Genomic DNA, 16,073 nt, shown 5'->3' on the forward strand with positions numbered 1-16,073 from the left:
TTTGGATTTAAAAATAATAAAAAAAAGCCTAATTATAGTTAGTATACATGTAACACATAACTGTTTGTGAATTTATACCCTTCTTTCATTCCTTAATTTAGAGCAATAATTTAATGTTGTGAGATGTGTATAAGGAATGATCTTAAAAGAGCATTTTAATGTGAAATTCTACTTCATGCCTCCAATAAACAGATCTCACACAGTTCATTGGCCACTTAACAACTTTCACAAACATGCTTACAGTAGACAAAGGCCAGAAAAACATTCTTGTTTTCATCAATATTTTCAAACAGCATATGCAAATAATAAAAGTCCATCTGTGAAAATTACAAGACTTTCTTTTTTTGAAGAGAGCAGCTGACATCAGTGCAATTCATTCTGTATCTAGTGTAATGAAAAATGAATTTCTTAAAACATTTAGATATTCAAAATGGTAGATACATTTCATAAATTTATTACATAAAAACTAAAACTGGCAGAATAATGAAAGAACATACAGATGACCAAGGTATGGCTCAAGTTGAAAGAGTCCACTATAGTTGCTTTAATGTAAAATAGAAGACTTGTGATGCATATTACAAAACAGCTACTCAAGCAAAGAGAATAAAGTGTACTCTATCTGAAGCCAAATTAAATGTTGCTCTGCAAATGCTGTTAAGTTAATCAGAGGATGTTATCAGACTAGTGGAAGAGATTTTTCATAGAATAAAGAGAGAGAGCTAGAACTAGAACGAAGAACCTGGAAGCAGCATAAGAAGTGTGCAGTCAAAAAGAGATGACCTGGGATGTAGGGAAAGCAGCTGGATTTAAAAAAGGTTCTGGAATGAGTAAGGAGAAAAAGAAATGGCTCGAGGAAGGTATGGAGACGTCACATCTAATAAGTGGTATCAGTGAAACTTATTATAGACCCAGGAATGAGCTTTATGTTTGTATGCGAATGCTAGAAGTATCAGAAACAAGGGAAATGAAATGGTTGCATTGATTGAGTTCATTCCCAAAAATTGTTTAAATAAGTGAGACATGGTTAGATGAGGATGACATCCTGATAGGAATAGAGATGGAAGACTATGATGTACTTCATGAAGACAGAAAGGGTAAAAGGGAGGCAGAGTGCTATTGATGATATACTCTTTTAACTAAGATGCAAGGGGAAATAGTAGTGGTGGTGGTTCTGAGACAGTATGGTGTGAGATAGAGGTGAACAGAATGAAATAATTTGTTGGATGTTGCTATAAACCTGGTAACGTGGAGGATAGTGACCAGGAAATGTATAAGCAAATTAGCCAAGCAAATACGAAAAGGGTGATCGTTATCGGTGATTTTAATTACAGTAAGGAGAGAGGGATGATGAGATAGCAACAGGAAGTAAAGAAAATGAAGTTCTTGAGTTTTGGGGAGACAACTGCCCCCAGGCAGTATGTAGGAGAGGGCACAAGAGAATTGGCAGTCTTGGATTCGATCATCTCATCAGAGGATGTTATTATAAATGAAGTGTCAAATCTTGATCCAGTTGGTGAAAGTGACCATTGGTGGTTGTCAACCATGTGAGGAAAGGGTATATGTGGAACTACAAGGCTGGTGATTATGAGAAGCTCAGGAGACAGCTTGCAGCTATAACATAAGACATGAATTTGGGTGGAAAGGAGATCAATGCTGCTTAGGTGATATTCAAGAACTATCTAGTAGAAGCAAAGGTATGAAATGGATGAATGAAGAGATTAAGCATGCATTACAGAGAAAAAAAAGGCATTATGGAGGGGCAACATAAGAGGAGTGGTAATAATCAATTCCATGAGGAATACAAAGAACAGGTGAGGAGGGTGACTTGGTTGGTAAGGGTACCAAAAGTTCAGTATGAGCAGCAGTTAGCTAATGAAGCAAAAAAAAAAAAGAATGATTATAGTAGGATGACATTGATTGGAGAAAATGGTATAAGAACAGCTGCTGAGGAGGATATAGTTGAGATATTTAAAGAGCAGTTCATAATGGTCTTTCATCCTTGTGAATTTGTGACATTATGGAGAGTTTGAGAGCAATGGATGATGAGGAGGAGGAGAGGCTGACTGTGAGTGAGGATGAGGTATATGGCGAATTAAGCAAACTTGATGCTAATACGGCTGTACGCTGTGAGACTTGATGATATATCACCATGTATGAGGGACGTCCAGAAAGTAAGTTCCAATGGACTGTCAGAGAAACAAAAATATACTTACAAAAAAAACTTTATTGAAAATTAAAGTAGATATCTTTCACTACTATTTTACATAATTTCCGCCATTGTTCAGGCACTTATCATAATGGGGCACCAAGAGTTGTATACCTTCGTCGTATAAGGTTGTCTCCTGTGATGCAAGCCTATGATGTACTGACTGCTTCTTTGACTTCATCGTCATCTTGAAACCGCTGGCCACCAAGGAAAGATTTCAGATGTTTGAACAGGTGAAAGTCACTTGGCACGAGGTCAGGACTATACGGAGGATGATGGAATTGTTTAAGTTTAAGCAAACAATAAAGGTCGAAACCGGTCTGGGTAGTCACCCTTCCCTTAATGCATAGCATTATACATGTCCACAAGAAGATGTGCTTTGCATTATGGGATACTAAGGTAAGTGATGAGAAGTTATACCACCTTTGCCATGAGTTGCCCCAGTCCTGAAAATACTTCAGGCGCAAACTTTGTTTGATTACACTTGGATAAAGGATTAAACCAAATATATGATTCATATCAAGTGATGAGAAAAACTTAAATGAAAACATCTTGTAACAAGCACCAAGGAAGGCATCTGGTAATCAAGAAAATCATAACTACAGGGGAGTTGTCACTTTATCTTATATAAAAATTGTGACTGACAGAATAATCCTTGTCTTGAAACAACACAACATAAAAGATGTCTTCATTCCCCCAAACAAAGTATCCACTTTTCTATCATCAGAGCCTAGGAGTTTATGAGATATATCTAGCATGTCCCAAAAAGAATGTCTGCCCAAAAAATATTAGTAATTTTTGTATATTATTCAAGGTCCTAGAAGTGAATAATAAAAACTAAATAACAAGTGAAGATGTAAGTTTTCCAACTTAAAAATATATGATAATTGTTTGCTAAAACTTAAATCTTCACTTCAAAACTAAACATTTCTGGAACGAAAGATTTGCAGGGGGGGGGGGGAGTGGCATTTAATAGCTAACCAGCTCAGGAGCTGTCACCCAGAGCAAATTAACACCTCTCTCCCTGTCAGGTGTCTATAAAGTATCCTGTTCATGTCAGCTTTGTTACTTTGGACAGACTGGCCATTTTGCTAAGATTAGAATGCAAGAACATCAAAACTACATTCCATTTTTAGAATCCGACAGGTCTAGTCTTGCTTCCCATGTCATTGACACTATACACAGAGTTCTTTGAACCAGACCAAGATTCTTCATTCCAGTAGATTTAAATTTTACTGTCTGGTACTTCTAACATATAAAACCTTACAAGATCGTCAAAACCTTAACAGCTCCGTTCATAATTTTTTTTAAATACTGAATTTTAACTTAATTAAAATTTTTAATTTAATTTATTTACTTATTTAATTTTTAGTTATAGAAACTATCCAGCTTTTACATCTGAATTCTAATAGTGCAGTCTTCTGTCCACTCAGCTGTGACCAAGACATGAGCTAGTAAACATATGCTAGATGACTTCGCATCTTGTGATTCATGTTTTGAATGTAGTTAACTGATCTGCTTTTCTCTTACTGAAGACATCTATGTTACATCAGGTGAAATATACTGGCATTTTGAATAACTTCAATATTTTCTCTCTCTCTCTCTCTCTCTCTGTGTGTGTGTGTGCGCGCGTGTGTGTGTGTGTGTGTGTGTGTGTGTGTGTGTGTGTGTGTGTGTGTGTGTGTGTGTGTGTGTGTGTGTGTGTGTGTGTGTGAGAGAGAGAGAGAGAGAGAGAGAGAGAGAGCTGTGTAAGTGTTTAATATGTCTAGTATGCATGTTCCTTTAGAAGGTTTTGATTACTTTGCTGTTTACTTCCTGTTCTCAAACTTGCTCATTTTTCACAAATTATACTTGTGTATTTGAGTTTACACTAGAGATATAAAGATAGCAAGCCTGAGGCACTGCTTTGCAACTATGGGCTTAAGAGGATATCAAGAAAAAAAGTCAATAGGCCTGAAATTCTTTTACAAGCCCACATGATAATTATCTTCCTTAAGACCCACACTAAAGCTAACACACATAATATCCACAGAACACTGTAAATGTATTGTATTGTACATTATTATTGTGGGTGAGCTATGGGTTAGATAATCCAGTTAGCCTACTGTGCAGACCAAATAACATAGTACATTTCAAGCCAATTCAGGTCTCCAATAAGCAAGTTATTAAGCACTGGTGATTGAGCAATATACTGTACAGCCTCTCCTAGCCAAGTACCCCCCTCCCTCCCCTGACACACACACACCTTTCCATGATATGGTCTGTTTCCAGAAATGGAACTTGGGCAGGGTAAGTATTGCTGCCTTAAAGGCATACCTTCCCTAGTTGGAGGAAATGCTAACTAAACCTGTAGGTAGTAGATTTCGTTTCGTAGATAAACCTAATCCTAGGCATGAAATGGTGTTTGCCGTGTTTCGTTTCTACAGTAGGGCTTCTGGTTTCTATCCACCCATTTTTCTCTTCTAAACGCAGTGTCGCTTCTCTCTCTTGCTCCTTTCCCAATTTGAGGGCACAGCTGTAAAATGGTTTTTGCAGGCTGGCCACCAGGGACTGAACCTGATGGTAACTCTTCAAGAGTCTTCCCAATCAACTGGCGAATAATTCTGCTGCTGCTGCTGCTTACTTTGCCAGGGTAGGGGGCATGTCAGAGGCCATGCTTGAAGTCTGGTCGCTCCCTGTGTGTGAGAGAGAGAGAAACCCTGAGCCCTACATCCCCACTGCATGTCCCTACTAATTTTCCCATGACCAACAATACAAAAAAATCCAAGTCACTGCAGCTAAAAAACATCCCCCCCCCCAAAAAAAAAAAACACCAAAAAATCTCAAAAAACATCAAAATCAAATTAAATTGCAAAAAATAAAAATATGCCCAAAAAACCTAATAAAATCTCAGAATGCCTCACACTAAAAAAATTTTCCATAGACTTCACTAACATCAGAGGTCTTAATTCCAATATCAATGATTGCACCACCACAACCTACAGTCATCCAAAACCAAATATACTATTATCGCTATGACAACTAGCACCCTCTGCACCAACTTCTCACCTCAACTTTCCTCATTACATCTTCCATGATACTTTGTGCAAGAAGGGTGGAATCAGTGCTTTTGTCAGGTCTGATATCCCATGCCAAAGGTTATCAGCCCTGGAATCCCCCTTTGTAAGATCTGCTCTGGCTCAAGATTTCCCCAATCTCACTTTATTGCCTTCATTTTCTGTCTACCATTCTCCAAACTCCAACAACTTCACTGATCTTTTTGACTATCCAGCGCTGAAAGTTGATCACATACAATCTAGCTACCCCAACAGCGAGATAATTTTCCTCAGTGATTTCAATAATCACCATTCCAGACCAAGGTAAAGAAGCTTACTGTTTGCTTTATCAGCAGTGATTTAACACAAATTGTCCACAAACCCACCAGGATTCCAGATAATTCTCTTCATTCTCCCAACACCTTGAACCTTTTCTTAACCTAACTCTCTCTCTCTAAATATATCGGATGTTAGAATCCCCTCTTGGCAAGTCTAACCACAATTTCGTATGTTTCCTTTGTTACAGATCAGCCTTCTCTTAGCCATTTACAGCCTTGCACCCTGTGGCACTACAACAGTGCTAACTGGGATGACCTCTGGGAATTTTATACAGTGCCCATGGTCTGATTGTTGCTTCTGATCCTAGCATCTGCTCCAATCTAATAAACAGAAATTCACTAATGAGTGCTTTTATTTCCTCACTCCACATAAAATCCTCAACCTATATCTAAACCATGGTTGTCCAACAACTGTGCCAAAGCAGTCCAAATCAAAAATCTAACGTGCACTAAATGGCTCCGGTCAAAAACTCCATCCTCTCGCTCAGCTTATATTGCAGTTGTTACAAGTTGTAACAACTGCAAGAAGAGGCCTGTTCCAAGACTGTGGGATGGAACTTTTGTCCTTCCATGTTTCCACCTCTCTCTCTCACACACACACATCCTGATGGTAGAATGGCAATATTTCCCAAAGAAAAGGCAGACCTCTGGGCATCAGTTTTTCCTACAGTTGTCTATGTGAGAGTAAGTCACCTGGCCCTGAGAGTATTCCTCCTGTTGCGCTAAACGCTTGTGCTCACTGTCTCTTTGAGCTGTCATACTCATCTGGCATCTATCCCACAGCCTGGAGAGCAGGCTGTTGTCCATGCCATCCCCCCCTCCTAAAAAAAAGAATTGCTCTAACCTCAATACGTTCAAAAATAATGGAAACAGGTCATCGATAGCCACCTATTTCACTATTTGGAGACTCACTGATTACTTAATGATCATCAATATGAATCTAGTAATTCTAGTTCCACAGCAGACCTCCTTGTTAACCTCACCCACCTTTGGATGTAAACCATAGAAAGGTTTGGAGAAACTCAAGTGGTCACTCTTGATATTTCCAAGACATTTGATCAAGCCTGGCACTGTGCTCTTTTTACTGAGCTACCATCCTATAGTATTACCTTCCTCTCTTTGCAAATGAATTGCCAGCATCCTCTTTGACTATTCACTGTGGGTTATGATGAATGGTTTCCTTTCATCAGATTTCTCAATTAATGCTGGCACACCCCAGGGCTCAGTACTCTCTCCTATAATTGATCTTCTCTTCCTGACATCCAGTCCTGTTCATAACTTTCTGACGACAGTATTTTCCACACCTCTTTTTAATTTTCAAAACCTTGTAGTGCTCAGATAACTTGTACTTCAAAATTTAACCAATCTCCTAAAGAAATCCTTTCCATTCTCAAGTGGGGTGAGGATAAGCTGGTGAATTTTAATGCCACCAAAATGCAGTCCTGTCTCATTTCTAGAAAGAAATTCCATTCTGTTCTATCCCTCACTTTTGACAATATTCCTCTTGCCAACCAGGACCAGTTTTCTCTCCTTGGGCTAATACTCACATCCAATCCATCCTGGCATGAACACATCAAGTCCATAGCTCTCTTCTATCTAACCACTTACCCTTCAGCCTCCAAAAAGCTTGGTACTCTTTACAGTTCCAAACACTACTCTCTTGATCAACTCCTGACAATATAAAACTCAAATTTACCCACCCTTAGCATACTGTTTCCCCATTTCAGGTGGTGTACCTAAAACTTTCCTCAGACTGAATGCATGACAAAAGCAAGTAATTTGCTTAATTGATGGCCCCCTTCCTCACTGCTTCCCCTCTGTCACTCTCCCATAGACATTCTGTTGCTACATTATTTCTCTTTTATGGGTATTTTCATGGGGATGCTGTCCCTTTGAACTGGCCATTACAATCTCTTCACTTTCTTGTACTCATATACAAACACAAGCAGCTGCCAGTCAACAACCATTTACAGTTCAACTCCAAACTCAATCAGCTGAGTCAACACCAACACTCAGCGTGTTGAAATGGTCTTCCCCAATGGCTACAACCTTCAGGTTTCAAAAAACACATCAACAAATTGCTCTCGTCTATCTAACCACCTACCCATACATGGCACTATCATGTCATAGGTCTTGAAACTTCTTGTGTGTAGGGCTAATTAAAAAAAAAAAAAGCATAGTAGTAGTAGTAGTCTAATATCAAGCATAAAAATCATCTACTATCACTGATTGATTGGAGAAGGGGTATGTCATCTATTTATTCAATGAGATCAGCCAAGACATGAGATATCCAGACAATCTGAGACTAAGTGGTATCCTCAAATCAGGCGATGAAAGTTATCTGCAATCTAAAAACATTCACAAACATCCATGCCACAGTGGGTCAAACCCACAACCTGTTGATTGAAAAGTAGATATGCAATCTACATAGCCTACCAGACTAGCTAGTGCAAGTTGCTGATCTAGTAAGCAAAGTGGATATCATCTTCACTCTAAAGCCAATGCTTTGGATATATAAATCCCAGTGTGACAAATGTTTGTGAATATCTTTAGGTGTAGATGATTTTCATTTATGAAATGAAGTGACACATTTTAGTGAGGTTCCTAAATACTAACTACAGTGGCAGTCATCAAAATCTATTCAACCAGAACAGCTATGACATGGCACTGCTGTGTCATTAAAAAAAAAAAAAAAGGAAAAAAAAAACTAGAGAACTAGCCAACCTTCACCAAAGAATATTTTTAAACACTACTGGTTTTCCTTTTTGATCAATTTTCTTCCTTTTAATAAATATTAAGAAAACATGTGCCAACAACATAACTTACCTATAGATGTTTTCTTATCATCAGAAAAACCCTCTTTTTTTCCAACTTCCAAAACTTCTAGGTCATCTTCTTTTCCAAATGGAAGCTGATCCAATTTTAAATTATCATCATTTGAAAATAGCTCTATTAATACTTCCCCCTTTTGCAGTGATTCTTTAGAACGATTCTCTGTCACTAAATGTTCTTCATAAGCTACATTATCAGCTTTAGGCTGTGCTTTTGTTTCTGTTTTCTTTTTCTCACTTTGAAAATTAGAAAGCTCACAAGAAGTTGACAAAAAATGGCTGTCTGTAGAAATATCAACTGTTTCTTTTTCTTGACCAAGAACAGGAGTATGTAGTTTAATACCATCTAATGTTGTGCTTCCAGGAATAGTCTCATTTTGGCTTTCCAGGAGATGTTTCTCTTCTAATACAGAAATACCTGTTTCTGCTCTCTCTCTTCTAAGAAAAGATATATCTTCTTCATTGTAGTTATCCCTTGTATGGCTGATATTATCATCCACAACTAGTGATTTACTCACAGCTTCCAATTCTTTAATACGAAAGGACTGTCTTTGTATAGTATTTTTCTTAGCAAGAAAGCCTAATTTCAGAGAGTCAACATGTCCACTGCAGGATGCACTTTCCAACACTGTATCTAATTTGTCAGCTATATTTGGTTTAGTTTCATCACATGGATGATCACAGTTTGTCTCGGTTTTAATATTTTCCAAGAAATGATTCTCAGAGTTCTTACACAAGTCTGCATCTTTTTTATCAATAATTTTACATGGTAAATCAACTATTTTACTACTAGTCTCTTTCTTTTCTTGTGGTGAAATTTCTGTAATAGTAGTATTTACATTTTCTTGTCCAGAAAAGGAGTGATCTGTGGTATCTTCTTTAACAATATCAACTATATCTTCCTCACTCTTTTTCTTTGAAAAACAACCTCCAGCAATAAGATAGCCAATATTACTATATGTACTATGTTTGCTCTTTTTAAGTGGCTTTCTGTCTTGTGATTCACAATTATATTTATTTGTATCTATCTGCTCATGAATATCCCTGTAGCATGGCTGTGGTGAAATAAAATACCATGAATTTGAATTTTCTAAGATTTCTTTCTCACTGAGAACAAGTATTTTGGAAGGTGGTGAATCAGTCTGTCTGTCCACTTCACTTGCTAATATACCATTATCTGAACTAAATGTATATGTTTCATCCTCTCTTCTGATCACACACTGAACTTTGGATTTGGCCCTTTTACGACTGATTTTTATTGGTTGTTCTGTCATACAATTTTTCTCTTGCAGCTCAGACTTTTCATTAATATTTGTTAAAGAGTCAGCAAAAGATTTACATTGAGTCTCTGTTGAAGCAATATCATGGCTGATTATAGATACCTCTGAATCATCCAAATCTCTACATGCAGTATAAGTTTTATGCTTATCAATATGACATATATTCTCTTCCAGGTACAAATCACTAGCATTATTTGAATTTGAATTAACAGAAGTCAGTTCATCAGTAATATATATTATATCTTTATGTGAATCATTATCAAATAAATAACCTTTTATTTCATCTATAGTAACAATACCAGAATCTGTTAAATGAAAATTATCCTTAATAAATTTAATGGTTTGACTGTTTTCAAGAGAGATATTCTCATTACCACTGCTGTGTGAAATATCACTGGCAAATATATGATTATTCAGGAGTAGTGGTGTAGCCAACGTTCCTAAATTTTCTGCAAAAGAAGGTGAAGAATTAGGAATAAATTCTGTAAGTAAACGTTGTTCCTGAAATAAAGGTACTTTTTCCAGAAATGATTTCCTATCTCCTATATACATTCCTTGAAAATCACATTCAACAGGATATTTATCTGTAGGTTCCTTGTCTATGCTCCTAAAGTCTGGAATAATAAGCACTTTAGCTGGAGTGGAAGTTAAGGCACTTTGACTGCTAAATTCAGTTATAGTCTCTGTGGGCAAATGATAACCATTTCCTTTTTCATTTTCCAAAAATAACCATGGTTCTACTTTTAAAGAGCTAATTTCCTGCCTTGCAGTCAGTGGAAAATGTTCTGAAACTGGTATAGTTTCTAAGAATTCATGATTATCAACCTCTTCCAATTTCACATCCTTTAAAAGATGCACAACTTCACTATCTCCACTGTCATCTTCTAACTGCAAAGCACTGTCGGTTTTATATTCACTGCATGACATATTTTCTTCATCCATTACAAATGAAGGGATATTTTGTCTATCATCTGAACTGAGTGCAATGTCATCATTGAAATTAAACTTGTGAAGGCTTTCCATGCTTTCGAAATTTGCACAGCTGTGTTTACTAAAGTGAGCAGTGCTATTATCAGGTACAGAAATTAAACCAATTCCATCAATAACTGAATCATGTTCATATTGTAAGGTTAACTGAGAGTTTTCATCCAAGTTAAGATCCACATCTTTATAGGCAGGATACAACTTCCTTATTTTCAAAATTTTAATCAAATCAGCTTGAGTGTTGATTGTATTTTGTGCAATATCTGAATCATTCACTAGTGGAACTAATGTAACTGGATTATTATTATGTTCTTTTATAGATAGTACTTTACAAGGGACGGAAGTATTGTCCAACGTAACAGATGGAAATTCCATTATTTGTACATAAAGTTGTGGCCTTCGAAGCAAGTTCTTATACAGTGCAAAAAAATCAGGTTTTACTGTGGTCTGGACACACTTCCAGATATATGGGCGGAGAATAACCATGATATATGGATCCACACATAAAAATGAAGATAATTTTCAAGAATCCAAAAAATGACTCACAGTATCTGTTGTTTTCAAAAATGTCTTCCATTCGCTAGAATTTAAAAGGGAAAAAAATGTTACTTAATATTTGTATAAGTAAACACATAGAAAAAGTGCAAATGAAAAATCAAGTAAATATATTTTTTAAATAGTGGCTTTTAAAAATATAACATGAAGGCAACAAAACATTGATTTTCACATATTACTTCACAATGACAATTTCAGGTGTAGCCTCTATCTAAAGAAAACTGAACAAACTGACTTTGTTTAGTACTACTGCATTCTAAAAAAGACTTCTCAGTTCTTTAAAACCGTGTTTTTAGAATACCTGCATGTTATGCTTAGATATTATGGGGATTTTCAGGAATAGTAAGTATATGATAATTCCAACATTTTGCCTCTTTCTCTCTCCCATCATTAGGATAACAAAGAATATGCTAAAATAGAAAACATTAAGTCAAGTGACTCAGAAGAACATATACTTTCAGATATATCATGCTTCTGAGCACAAGTGTTTTATAGTTTGATAATGAACAGGCAAAAAAAGTACCATCCTCAAGCCAAATAGATAGAAATACTCCATTATTACTAGATAAATTACTTTTATGTATTGATACCAACCAAAGGCTACATCTGAAATGATGTGCTCAGATGTATCCACAGATTTTGTGGGAGGGAAAAGGAGAAGCTTAGGAGCTAAAAAGCTGAGGTAATGTCTGGCTTGTCAATATGAGGACAGCATTAGAGAATGAGAGTTAAGTAAACAGATGGTGGAGAGGAAATATGATAGAATATAAGTCAATAAGGGGATTTATATAAGGGGAGGAGGAGATTCACATTCTCTGGACACTGAGTAAGAGGAGTGGTCCAAAAGAGTGGTTTTCTCATGGCATGTGTGTGAGTGGGATAAGTTGCCAGTAGGAGTTTCTTAAGTGCTTCTTTGTTGAATTTGTTTAAGGAGAGACATGATACATGTTCTTAAGTTGTGTAGTTTGGGCCTCCCTGAAGGTGTCCATGTAATAATCTAAAATATTAAAATCATATATTCTAATTGAAACTTGGAGTCTATATACTACTTTTTTGCTATACACAAAGTATGAAAAATCATCAACTTTCAAATAATCATTTTGTGTAGCAATTGTGTAGTTCTTCATTTTTCTGTTATGTTTATAAACTGGTTTCTTCAGTGCTATTTTTTTTATTAATGGAAGAGTATGAGTAAGAAATTTCATCTGTATAGTTATTATTAGCATCATACCTCCACAGAGTTCAAGACAACTCATCATAGTAGGTCCTAAGTGCCATATGCAATGCTTATCAAACTTTTTTTTTTTTTTTTTTTTTTTGCATTTGGCATCTCTTATTGGATGCTACATGGTCACTCCCATACCACATATGGTTTTGAATTAAGTCTCTGCTGGAAAAATTAGATTGCAGATGCCCTTCCCACACAGAATGAGTATGACAATCCCAAACATCCATGCTGAAAATGGATCAGAAGCGAGTGAGATTTGAACCCACAGCCTATTGGCTGTAGGTTCAAATTCCATTCACTTCCTCTATGTGTAACTTCCAGGGAATGACTTCTTGATCTACCCTCATGAAAATTCTCTTCCATATTAATCATTAAGATGGAATTTTTTTAAGTGATAGATGATTTTCATTGTCTACTGTTAGATCACCACTGTACTTATGGGATGCCTGTACCTGGGGCTAATGTACTAACCTATGGTGGTAGTAATTGTTTTAAAAAATGCTTAGATCAATATAGATGCTTGTTGTGAACTTAACTTGAAAATGCTGTATGTTCTACACTGCTGAGTAAATATGTTTACTGAAAGTTGTAACATTTACTTGTCTCTACCAGAAGTCAAGGTGACATCAACTATTAGGTCTACACTTTTGAGGTGCTAATATTATGTCTTTCTGGACTTTTTTTTTTCACTGAAAAATTCCCTAATGATCACAGTATTTTGAGGAATTATTATCATCATCTTCACACCTTCATGGAGTCAGAGACTCATTATGGGGAGATCCCTCTATCATATACACAGCTTGTCATACCATGCCTTAAATACATTCACATTCTCTCACCATACCTCAGGCAATGCATTCCAATCATTCACTACTCTCCATGCAAAAAACCTGCTTCTCACTCCTTTGCTCACAACCTCCTTATATTAGCTTCCAGGGATGATCTCTTGTTCTCCCCCCATCTCCCAGCATTCTATGAAAAACCTCTTCAATATTAACAACTTCTTTGCAACTTCTCTTTATACTCAACATTACAGAGATCAGAAACCATCTTAGTCAATCACTTCTGGCCCTTTTCCAATATTTCTTCATCCTTTTGAAAATCCAGTAACTAAATGCAGTAGTCCATTTGTGGAATAATAAAGGCCTTATATAATGAAACCATAATCTCCTTACTTCTAGAAGTCAGTGTCCACATTTCATTGCCATAATTCATTGTGTTGTCTTCACAATTTTAGCAATAAATCCTGAAATTTTAAATCTGTATCCACCATCACCCCAAGATCTGTTATTCCCTCCACCTCCTCCAATATATCTCCACCAATTGTATAGTCTACATCCCACCTTTGTTTTTGAATTTTATAACCTTCCACTTTGCAACAATGAACTGGCAATCCAACTCCCAAGCCCATTCACTCAGTCTATTCAAGTCCACTTGTAAAGTCACAACATCTGCTCTACTTCTCATAGTTCTTTCCAACTTTGCATTATCTGCAAACAACTGAATATCTCCCATTCAAACCTTCCCCCAATATCATTAACATACAATTTAAACAGCAATGGCCCTAAAACAGAACCTTGAGGCACACCACTAGCGACTTTCCTCTTCCAGGTATTGTTTCACTTGTATAAAACTTGCTAATACCTATCAGATTCTAAATCTTCAATCCAAGGCACTAATCTAATATCCAAACCCATCCTTTCTAGTTTATCAACTTATCATGTGGCATATCAAAAGCCCTTGCAATATCTAAGTATACTACTGTGTGCCCATTTCCTTGTCCAATGTGCACCTGTTACCTTATTGTAATAAGTAAGCAAATTTCTAAAACATGACCTTCCATTAACAAATCTGTACTGTCTCTCAAATAGAATGTTACTGCTGTCAATTCCAATTCTGGACCTAATACCAGATGGGCACATAACTTGAAGCTTGAGTTTTGTCACCTCACTTATATAGTGATACAATCTTTCCTTCCTTCCACTCATTTGGAACTTAACCCAATGTAAGACTCACATTAAACAAATATGCCAAGGCAGATGTCACCTTGGCACTTTCCCTCAAAACACACTGTAATATGTCATTAAATCCCACAACCTTATTAATATCAAGTTTACTAAATTCCCCATATACCTCCTGTTCACTCACAGTCAATCTCTTCTCTTCCTTTCCACTGCATTCAATCTCTGAATGATGTCATATTCACAAGGATGAAATACCTTTATGAAATGCTCATTTAATATCTCAACCATATCCTCAACAGCAGTTATCCTTTTTACTATTTTCTCCAATCAATATCATCCTTCCATAAACATTCTTTCTTCTGCCTATGCATCAAAAGATCTCCCTGGGGATTTTTTTTCACTAGGTGTCTGTGTAGCTCAGTAGAAGTGGCATTTTCATTCCATGGTGCTTGACTGCACAAAGAAAGACTTGGGGTTCAAATCTAGTCACCGACTAGAGGGACATTTTCTAAACCTTTTTTTGACCGGTTCCCAAGTTAGTCAATCTCTGGCAAGGGGAAGTGGTTTTTTTCCTCCCAGAAACTCGGGGTTTTTCATTCCATAAACTCAAGAATGATATAATCACGTAATCACAAGAAAGATATTTATTTAACCAAATATTTCGGTCTGGAAATAGCAGACCATCGTCGGTGGTATTACAAGAACAGTTTAAAAAATATACAAGCTAGAATACTAACAATAGATCGTTGAAATTAGAACATGCCGCGTGATGTTATATCACTAAGTATGAAACGAAATATTTTGAAGTAGAAACATGATTGAATTTGCTATTAAAAAAAAAAAAAAAAAAAAAAAAAAAAATTAATGAGTAATCTTGATTAGGCTTTCCCAGATTTTTGATATAGATATGCAGTCATTACGATTCAGGTTGGGATGATGGAGCAAGGCCTCCACGCTTTCCTTGAACAAACGTTCGAACCTATAACGCGATCTATGTAAGAGGCGCGTTTTGGACCAAAGGATGCTGTGGTCAGTTTCAATCCCGTGTTGAGCCAAACCAGACTTTTCAGGTTTATTGTGAAGAATGGATGATTGATGTTCTTGGATTCTTTTTTCAAGAGAACGTCCAGTCTGTCCAAAGTAAGAGAGATCACAGTTGCAAGGAATTTGATAAACTCCAGGAAGAGATAAAGTTGAGCGTTTGTCTTTAGGAGAAGGAAAATGAGAAGACAATTTGTTAATAGGAGAATACGTAGCTGTTAAATCATATTTCTTATAACAGCTACGTATTCTCCTATTAACAAATTGTCTTCTGATTTTCCTTCTCCTAAAGACAAACGCTCAACTTTATCTCTTCCTGGAGTTTATCAAATTCCTTGCAACTGTGATCTCTCTTACTTTGGACAGACTGGACGTTCTCTTGAAAAAAGAATCCAAGAATATCAATCATCCATTCTTCACAATAAACCTGAAAAGTCTGGTTTGGCTCAACACGGGATTGAAACTGACCACAGCATCCTTTGGTCCAAAACGCGCCTCTTACATAGATCGCGTTATAGGTTCGAACGTTTGTTCAAGGAAAGCGTGGAGGCCTTGCTCCATCATCCCAACCTGAATCGTAATGACTGCATATCTATATCAAAAATCTGGGA

The 16,073-nt window shown here is 36.6% G+C and overlaps 1 protein-coding gene across 1 annotated transcript in view; it reads right to left on the reverse strand.

The window, feature by feature from the left end:
• The window catches only part of LOC150100986 (uncharacterized), a 69,863-nt gene extending 58,627 nt beyond the window's left edge, over nt 1-11,236 (reverse strand). The window contains exon 1 of the mRNA XM_090401493.1: nt 8,406-11,236. Within this exon, the coding sequence (XP_090257619.1) occupies nt 8,406-11,160 (2,755 nt within the window). The 5' untranslated portion in view covers nt 11,161-11,236. The remainder of the gene's footprint in view (nt 1-8,405) is intronic.
• Nucleotides 11,237-16,073: the final 4,837 nt, after the last annotated feature.

The sequence above is a fragment of the Typopeltis vanoorti genome, chromosome 12 (genome assembly GCF_054136105.1).
Source record: "Typopeltis vanoorti isolate ZY-2024b chromosome 12, IOZ_Tvanoo_1.0, whole genome shotgun sequence".
In the NCBI taxonomy this organism is placed as follows: domain Eukaryota; kingdom Metazoa; phylum Arthropoda; class Arachnida; order Uropygi; family Thelyphonidae; genus Typopeltis; species Typopeltis vanoorti.